This window comes from Daldinia caldariorum (assembly GCF_022478825.1).
Source record: "Daldinia caldariorum strain CBS 122874 unplaced genomic scaffold F4812scaffold_2, whole genome shotgun sequence".
NCBI classification, from domain to species: domain Eukaryota; kingdom Fungi; phylum Ascomycota; class Sordariomycetes; order Xylariales; family Hypoxylaceae; genus Daldinia; species Daldinia caldariorum.
Genome location: NW_025953038.1, coordinates 1,508,686 through 1,518,121, shown reverse-complemented (window position 1 = coordinate 1,518,121; position 9,436 = coordinate 1,508,686). Strand labels below are relative to the sequence as shown.

At 50.7% G+C, this 9,436-nt stretch overlaps 2 protein-coding genes across 2 annotated transcripts; both read right to left on the bottom strand.

Annotated features, from left to right (window-relative positions):
- Positions 1 to 938: 938 nt before the first annotated feature.
- On the bottom strand, positions 939 to 2,849 carry F4812DRAFT_414078 (glycosyltransferase family 4 protein). Its single transcript, XM_047932847.1, has 2 exons — positions 2,496 to 2,849; positions 939 to 2,391 (listed from the first exon to the last, which is right to left on the bottom strand). Exons 1-2 carry the CDS (start codon positions 2,680 to 2,682, stop codon positions 1,148 to 1,150), a joined length of 1,431 nt encoding a protein of 476 aa, XP_047793756.1. The 5' UTR covers positions 2,683 to 2,849; the 3' UTR covers positions 939 to 1,147.
- An 855-nt stretch (positions 2,850 to 3,704) lies between these two features.
- Positions 3,705 to 7,915, bottom strand: F4812DRAFT_455551 (SAICAR synthase-like protein; the record flags this gene model as incomplete). The annotated part of the gene is made up of 2 exons (XM_047936843.1): positions 3,705 to 5,661; positions 5,760 to 7,915. The coding sequence occupies 2 exons, from the start codon at positions 7,913 to 7,915 to the stop codon at positions 3,705 to 3,707; spliced, it is 4,113 nt and encodes a 1,370-aa protein (XP_047793755.1).
- Positions 7,916 to 9,436: the final 1,521 nt, after the last annotated feature.

Genomic DNA, 9,436 nt, shown 5'->3' with positions numbered 1-9,436 from the left:
GAATGGATGGTACAGTCGTCAGTGGAAGGAACGAGGGAAGAATAGGAGGCCTGGAATATTCACCGGATTGGCGGACTGGACGTGAGATAGAGGAAGAGTATGTTGCATAGGAGGGAGCATTATGAAGGCAGACGGAACCTCTCCCTTTTTTTTCCCGAGAAAAATACTTGTTGGTTTGTTGTACATATGCGGATTCCTGTGACGCTCCCTACCAAGGTAGTTGTCTGTATTACTATAGCCATAGTCGCTGGCGAAGATGTACATATGCTGGATTGTCTTCGACGAATTGACATCTTGGCGTTCAGTCCGTAAAGTGTTGGTCTAATGCGATTGTGATTTGTTAGCCGTGATGATCCTCAAGGCATGGGAATGAGAATAATAATGTAGGTAGGTAGGTATGGTAGGGAGTATCGTCGCAGTGTATGAATATATGATGAAGTATTTCCCGGAATAGAGATGGAATTAAAGATTAAAATATTTTTGTTAGCATCATGTTAGGTGCCTAATATTTGCATGATAAGTGATTCGTAAACTTGAGATGTGCATTGTTAACTTAACTCTACGAAAAAAGGAAAAGAAAGTGTCATCGAAGACTTCAATCTGAAATATATTTGAGTGTTAGGCAAAGTATGTAGGTAGGTTCATTTGGTGATTCCCACATACTATGACAAAATCCAAATGGATTTGGCAGCTCTTAAATAGACGGAGGAAAGCTAGTAGGAGGGAGATCCGAGCCCCTAGGGCCCGAGGTCGAAGAACACGTAACGGAACCTAACCTACCCTAAGCATACGTACTACCTAAAGGTAAGGGGGCTATATTACTTAGGCGGCTTTACTGAACAGTCTAGTTGCGACTCACGGGTCACCAAGTGGTAACCACACGTGAAAAACTACCTAACCTAAGGCATAGGCATAGGTACAAGCATATGTAAGTAGTAGTGTGGGTATCCATTAAATTCCACTCGCGGTCTCGGGCCCTCCAAGCCTAAGCTTATATAGGTACCTATAGGTACCTACCTACCTCTACCTATCTCTGCTAAATAGGGAGGGGGGGAGGGGAGGGGCATCGAGCAACTAACTGACGACCTAACTACCTAAAATAACTAACTTTATAACAGCCTTAGATATTTTAGCTTCCTCGCTTCGCTCAAGACAAGACAACCACCGCCCTCCCTATCCCTAAGACCGCCGCCAGCACGAACCCCAACGCGCCCACGCCCACGCCCCCTAGCCCGAGCGCCGCGGCGGTCGGCCCCCAGGACCAAGTGCGCCCGCGCGCCCGGAGCATCTGCGCCACGATGTCGTCGAGCCGCTCCGCCATGTGCGCCTCGCCAAAGTGGTCCCTGACGCGGGCGGCGCCCGCCCGGGACAGGGCGGCGAGCTGGTCCGCGGACAGGCGGTTGAGCACGTCGTCCATGACGGCGGTCCAGGCCGCGGGGTCGTCGGGCGGCCTGAGCCAGCCGGTGACGCCCTCGACGACGGTCTCCGTGGGCCCGCCCGTGTCGGCGGCGAGGACCGGGACGCCCGCGAGCATGGCCTCGAGGGGCACGATGCCGAAGTGCTCGTTGGCCGGGGTATAGACGAGGAGGCGGGCCGAGGCGAGCAGCGCGGCCTTGAGCAGGTTCGGCACCGAGTGCAGGAACAGCACCTGCACGTCGTCGGGCACCTGGAGCGCCGTCACGTGCGTCTTGGCCGTCATGCTCCGCAGGCCGAGGGCTTCGCACAGCTCGACGAGCTCCCGGTGGTACGCCACGTTCTCCGCCACGCGCGGGTCGTAGCCCCCGGCCACGACGAGCCGCACGCCCTCGCGAGACGTGGGGTCCAACCCGGCGAAGGCGCGGACGGCCAGCGCGATGTCCTTTTTCCGCTCGAACCGGTTGATGCTGAGGAGGAACTTCTTGCCGTTCCAGAGGGGCTTTCCATTGTCACTATCATCAAACTTTCCTTTTTCCTTCGTATCCACGCACGGATACACGACCTGCAAGTCCTTCCTCCTCGCGAGCGACGGCCAGGTGCGGCTCACGACGCCCCTAGTAAACTGGGAATTGACAGCGACGGCGTCGGCGAAGCTCATGCTCCAGAGCTCGCAGGCGTCGAAGGGGGCGCGGTAGGCGCGCTTCCACCAGCGGGCGCGGCCACGCGCGAGCAGCAGGTCCGGGAAGTGGCAGTAGAAGAGGACGCGGGCGCGCGGGCACAGGAGCTGCAGGAGGGGCACGCCAGCGCTCAGCTGGTCGACGAAGAAGGCGTCGGGGGACAGGGAGCGCAGCTCCGAGGTCAGAAACACTTGCAGGATCAGGTGTAGCTGTCGCAGGATCGAGCACAGGATGCTGAAGCGCGAGAGGATGTTCGGCGGCACGAGGGTGTTGCCGCGGACGCGGACGTCGAGGGTTCCTGTGATTAGACCGTGAGTTAGTGGATGGGAGAGTGCAGTATTATATATAGTGCTGCGTAGGGTAGGGTAGGGTAGGGGTAGGGGTGGTGGATATCTACCGTACCATCTCTCGCCTCGTCGAAGCAATGTTTCGGATCGCAATGGCTCGTAAAGATAACGACTTTATGTCCTCGATTCTGCAATCCGACCGCCGCGTCAACGACCAATCTCTCAGCACCGCCAATACCCAGGTCGGGATGGAGGAAGACGATAGTCTTCTTGTCCTCGGTCGCCTTTGTCTTCTCCGTCATATCGTCGAGGGTTGAATGTAGGCGAAACCCATCGGATGGGGTGATGGTGATGGTGGTAATAGTGGTAATGATGATGATGTTAAGGGAAAAAGTTGCGGCTCTTATTGGAAACCACGTTGACCTTTTTTAGTATCGGAGCTTTGTCATTCCTTCCCTGCTTGTTCCTCAGCCCTCAGCCCTACACTCCCCTTACTAAACCTGCAAACCCCCACTAATAGATACCCGCCACCCCCGCAATGACCAGCATCTGCATAGGTCTAATACAGGTACCTAGGCATGTACCAATTTCATGTGATCCATTGTTGAATGATATACAAAGTACGTGCATTACGTATGTTTCCATATACATTGTTACATACAGTAGTACATACATTGATAATTGATAATGGCCGGTTCTTATTCAAGAATGAGCCATTGCACAAGATGATTACATGCACCGTTAGACACAAAAGAATTAACTCATGAATTCATTATTTGAAATATTTTTATCTACTACCCATAAGCACCATGTACCACACCCCTCTAAACTTGAACCGGCAGCTGCATAAAATAAATAACGTCGTGGGTAGCGTAAGCTAGCTTTCATCTCATTCTGATATCCACTTCCCCCTCGAGACTCTGTTCAACTTATTGGCTGCTGTAGTTTTGCTGCCGTACGGCCAGTGGGGAAAAAAAATTAGTCCACTGCCTTACTCCCTCTCCAGTTTGGTCACCGTTGCTTTTTTTTTCTCGTATCGCAAGACACCTAAAACGTGAGGGTATGTTGAAGTTGGAAAGAAAAAAGCAATAAAAATAGGAATAAAAATAGAAAAAAAAACATCATGATTATATTTAGACCAACCCAACCAACCAAAGAAAAGAGCCAGTTTACGGACCGATGACCTGACACACCGGTGCGCCATTCTAGGGTATCCATCCGAAAACTATAAACAGAGAAGCAAAGTTTATCATCGCTCAGTTGTTATTATAGCCGCCAGCGGGCCGTACGTAGTATGTCGTGAAGGGACTGGTAATCCGCATTTTCACTCGCTGACAAATTCTTCTCCTCCTTCTTCCTCCTCGACATCGTCCCTTTCAACTTCATTCCCAATTTCACTCTGCCTACGCGGGGTGACTAATCCGAGCTCGTTGCGGACGTCCTTCTGTATCTTTAAGAAGTACTGCTTAAGGGTCGTAAGACCACGGAGAAATCCGCGGTCTGGTTCATTGGGATACTTTGGTGGGCATGGTTTATTTTCTGCCAGATCACCCGCGGTGACGCTATTGGCAAAGTCAGCCATCTTGAAGTCGATCTCCTTCTTATTTCTTTGGCGTCTCCTGGCATCCCACATATCTTCGGCATCTGTTTGGAAGTCGGTGGTGGACTCGTCAGCACCCGTATCATACCCCTCGTCAGAGTTATCTGCATCATAAAACATCAACAGGCTGGCCGCGTAGAATCGATAACCGCGTAACCTCCGAATGGTCATTTCAAGTTGGTTTAATTTCTGCAGGATCGTCGGGATATGTCTTAGGACGCTGCTATAATCCACCCCGTCGTAGAGAAACATGGTTAAGGCGTTTTGAAATTCCGCGCCTGCCTTAAGACTACGTCCGTAGTATTTGTCCTTGAAGACATACGTCTGAGACTTAGCATCCCAGGCCTGCAGTCCACAAACCCTAACGCCCAGCTCTCTGGATGTCGTGTTGGCGCATTTACGCTGTTGCGATTCGCGTTTCTTTGGACTAGCATCCACACCATATTGACGGGTGCCCATCTTTAAATCCATGATGCAGGGCCGTTTCATGCCTGCAGTGAGATCCTCCAGCAGTAGGAAATACTCAACCCTCGAGTCGCGCTGCGTCTGTGCCTCTTTTGGGTTAATCGGCCGTGGGATTTTCTTGAGTTCCATCGTTGGGCTCGGAAAAGCGGTTGGTACTTCTGATGAGAGATTAGACTGAAATACAGAACCATCTCCAGTCCCATGCTCATTTACGTCGACCTTTTGGTTGTGCCCATTTGTCTTATGTACAAGACCCCGCAATTCTTCGTGCGGTTCACTGTCTATTCTGTATTCAACTTCGTCTGGGTCTTCGAAATACTTAAGATGGCCACGCGGGTCCGTTACATCCTCGGGCTTCCGTCTGAGTTTACTTCCCGAGTTGCGTCGTTTTCGCCTCTGTGGAAACTTTTCCGACAAAGTTTCAGGCTCGGGGGCGCTAGTTCCCGTAACATCTTTCACATGATCCAAACCCTCAATTGTTGAGCAAACCGTATCGGAGCCAGCATCATGGTCAGTCTGCAGAAGCTGCGGAAGAGTCTTTGGTGGGTTCGCTTCGCGAGAATGTAGAGCGTGGCCGGTAGCCTGTGCTTGTTGGCTTGGCAAAACACTCTCCGCAGTCATGGGCCGCTCGACTTGTTTCATTGAGCGACGAGAGATTGTCCGATGCTGGGACGCTGGTCTCCGGTGTTTGTGTATTGCAATAGGCTGCTTTAGAAAGGCGTCGTTGAATACCTCATTTCGTAATCTTTTATTAACAGTCGTAGCGCCCCAACTGTTAGCATGCCGGTCCTCTAGAGATGGTCGATTCGATATCGTAGCGCCTTTGTCCCCTATTTGGAGACCTTTGTCAAGTAAATATTGCTGGCTTAGAGCGGCGGATGCACTTCTAGGGCGTCCATCGCCGTTAAATGCGGACACCGCAGGCCGAAGTAAACTTCGAGGCAGAATATGACGGTTATCGACAAAAGTAACCGTGGGAATCGGCGTTTGTAACGATTGGAGGGATTGACTGACAATCCTGCGATGGTAACGCTGATCTTCCCTATCTGATGGGTCAAGCCTCGATAAGGCACTCAAGCTGGCTGATCCATTGTGACTGTTCTTCTGCTCATCCTGCTCGCCTATCTTCTTTTCTGGTGCATGGCCGTCGTCTTTCCTGACCGTCGACTTCCGTCGCGGCTGTTTCTGGAATGTGACATTGAGAACGCCAATATACCTAAAAAGACGTTAGCGCTGTGGTTCAACAGGAAGTTGGCCCCATAGAAATTCTACTGGGGATTGGACGAGGGCAAACAGAAATGGCAATAAACACACCTGGGCAGGAAAGGTAGAAGATCACGGTGATATCTTTCTATTTTCTCATAAAACTCGTTTTCTCGGTTGTTTAATTGCTTGCAGACAGCCCTCTTGGAAAATCTCCAAATGGTTGTGTGGCCACCAACCTGATGCTTATAGGGTATAAGTTCAATTGCTTCAAGCGGTAATTTTGGTTCATGTTGGTGATCGTGCACCATGTCCTCGTAATACTGGGAAGTTGGCCTAGCAGATATATCACGAGATTTCTGGGGGGACTCGATCTCATCTTCGATAGCACATTCATCATCTATTCGCGAAAAGTCTCCAACACGCGGGGCTGGATCATTATTACGGTTGATATTACCACCGTCAGGTCCATCAGCCCTCGTTCTATCCTCAGCTTCAGGCTCATCCGCCTTTACCAACCAAGGGTGAAAATCCTCACTGTGGGGTTTGCGGGAGACAGGCTGCGAAGCCTTGAAATCCTTCTGGAGAGCATCTCTATTTTCCGGGGTTTGATTCAATCCCTGATGCGGCAGAAACACAGCCGAAGATATTTTCTCTTCGGATGACTCGTCGCCCTCTTCGGCTACTCCTCCAACTTCAGCCGTGTCACTTGACTCCCGCCGAATCTCACCGAGACCTTCATCGGGCACATCAGCAGGGCCCTTGGGTCCGTTATAAGTACTTTGTTTTGGAGCAGAGGGTTCTCGAGAAGATGCTCTAGTAGACTCAGCAACATGCTTCGGCGGCAACTGCAGGCCAAAGTAATCGAGTTCAGTAGGTTCGCAAGGAACAGACTTAGCGTCTGACGTACCCCAAGGAAAAGATTTAACGCTCGGCGCATGGGAAGGAGGTTGGTCGCCGTCAATAGATTGGGGCGAGGGTACGGGCGACTGAATAATATTGTTATCGTCGGAGTATTTCTGATGATTCACATCTGCTGCCAAGCCCTTGGCGAGCAATGACTTGTCTCGCTGATGTCCTACTGATTTGGATTCCCTCCGCCTGCCCTGTTCTTCTGGGAGACCCTCCTTGAAAAAGCGTAGACTGTGACTTGCTTTCCGACTCCGAGTTGGTTCAACCCCGGCTAACACCTCCGTGATAGATTTTTCGACTTGTCCATCTTGATGGCCGATTATATCGTTAGTGCCAATGGACCAAGCTTTCTCCGGGCCCATGGAGAGTGTACGGTCGACTCTCCAAGCCCTATACTGGGCCCGCGGGTCAGAAAAGTGTTCCGGCTTATCGCCAGTAGATGATGGTGCGATATCGGTAGTGCCGACTGCATGAGAAAACGCGGTGTCCCCAACGTTATCGGAATGCGTCTTAGGGCGGTTCAACAATCTTAGGTAAATTTCCTTTTCGGTGCGTTCCAATGAGCGCCCTCTGCCGATGCCCAAATCCAAATCCCTGTTCCCTATAAGCGTTGTGGTTGAGCTAATAGTTCCGGGCATGGCGATAGGTGAAGGTGTTACAGCTTGTCCGTCTAGATGGGTAGTAGAGGGTAATGACGGCGCGGATATCGCTCTGGAGGCCTCAGCAAGCCCCGTTTGGCCAATCGGGGTCAGAGAACCATGTTCGTTCCGTTCATGATGGTCATCTTGCGGAGCGATTAGGGGCTGCCCGACAGGAGTATCAGATTGGGTTCTCGGAGGGCTAGGCCGGTTCGGTGCATTAGAATGTGCAGGCTTCTGCTCGGGACGTCGTTGTTCTGTATGGGGTTGGGAGGCGTGTGAAGAGAGAATTCCGCGAGCAGAAGCCAGAGCTTGGGAGAGTAAGGACGGGCCATTGGATCTCTGGAGGACCGTGGGAGGTCGTGACTTATTATTATTTTGGTCGACATGGTTGATAGCGAGGGATGAGGAAAGGGTGGATGCGGATGGCACTTGGGAGCCGGGGGGTGCTGGTACGGATGCTGTTGCTGGTGCTGTTGCTGGTGCTGGTGCTGGTGCTGGTGCTGGTACGGCAGGCGAAATACTTGCAGCTGGCCGTGCATGGTCAGATATGGAGGTCGAGCCAGTCACAGCGGCGGAAGAGGAGGATGGGCTGACAGTCGCTGTCCAACTGGTAGCGGCGTCATTGGCGGCATTGGGACTCCCAGAGGCCACACCTTGGGGGCTCACCGTTGCGGCAGTTGCGGCATTTTCGGGCTTACGAGGCGGGCTGGACATGAGTTAAACATTTGGCGAATACCATGGCAGTGTGGAAAGAATGATTCGCAGGAGATGGATGCGGCAGAGCGGGTGGTATTCGGGATTGAAAGTGATAAAAAGTTGAATTATGATGAAAAGGTACAAGCTTAGACACCAAAAAGCCTTAGAAAGAGGTACAAGTTTAATTCTGGTGGCGGTTTCGGTCAAAGTGGAGAAAATGGAGCCCTCCACCGTACATATGTAGTATCGAACGTACCAACGTACCAGCCGATTAACCGTACCTATCTCTTCCCAGCTTTCCCTCCAAGAAAAAAAAAATTACCCAAAGCCGGGTAACTTTTTGGGGAGGGGTCCCCCGGATTCCAGTACCTAAATTACACGTATGCAGTGCATCCAATTCTTCCGATACCTAAACAACGGTATCTATCTTCTCAGCATATGATGTACCTATTTTACGCAGTAACCCAGAATTCAGCATAACATTGCAGGTACCTAAGTAGCATTGAAGGCTTTTCAGTACCTAATTGGCTTTTACATCTACAAGTATCCGCTAAGAGGTACCTATAAAGGTACCTCCACCTATGCCAAAAGACTAAAAAGAGACTATTGAAAGCATTAAAAACCCATACGCCTCCTTTTTATACCACTGACGATCCAAACGCTAAAAGCACCCACGTGCAAAGCTAACCGGTCAAAGCATTTTATTAGTCTTTCCAAGAGTTCCCAAGAGCCGTGGATCGACTTTTCTCAGATCCTATCGAGCTCATCTTCCGCTAGATACGACCTCCCTGCATTAGGAATTGCTCTTTTTCCAAAACCGTACTATCAGAACCATCACGCCTCATAACCATTGGGCCAGTAAAATAACCATTGGTATTCTGAACCGTAGTCCTAAGACTTAATAATAGATCGAGATGTCCAATCAATACCTCTAGGTAGCTTCAGGGTTCTATCGAGCTATGGGCTGGCTGCTTGGCGCCTAAGAAGCAGACCTTCATCGTGATGAAAAACATGATGCAATCTAGAAAACTTCGATCCTCCCGACCTTTTGGGCTTGCTGACCGCCTCAATAGGAGCCGAGGGTCAGGCAGTTCTTTAGATTAGAGCTTGGACTTCCGCTCTGACGTGTTGTCTAATTGTTGCTGCTGTTATTATTATTGTCATCGTTGCTGTCGTTAACTTCGGTTATTCCCTAATTCAAAAAACACGTTGTTGCTCCGTCACTCATAACAGGCTATATCATACTTCTCTATGAGGGATATGAGCGCTATGAGGGATAATGCTTCACGATAGCTCTTGTGCTACTCGTGTTAGGTTGGCACTTCTGGGTCATGCTACGTTTGATTTTACCATGGGCTGCCACGTTGTTCGTCCGACATGCACCTTCTCCCTTTGCATCGTTGGTATAGAGCTCATCTTTGAAGAAGCTCCAAACTATTGCTTCCAAGACGTATGGAGCTTTGGAGTCAGCATGACTGTCTCCATATCTACGCTGATTGTGCATCACATCAGTACCTAAGGTAAGGTGGCTTACTTCCC

Bases quoted from the DNA above. Each gene is read 5' to 3' on its own strand.
- F4812DRAFT_414078 (XM_047932847.1), bottom strand. From the start codon at position 2,682: ATGACGGAGAAGACAAAGGCGACCGAGGACAAGAAGACTATCGTCTTC. The intron at 2,392-2,495 runs GTACGGTAGATA...GTCTAATCACAG, and splicing joins CTTCGACGAGGCGAGAGATG to GAACCCTCGACGTCCGCGTC.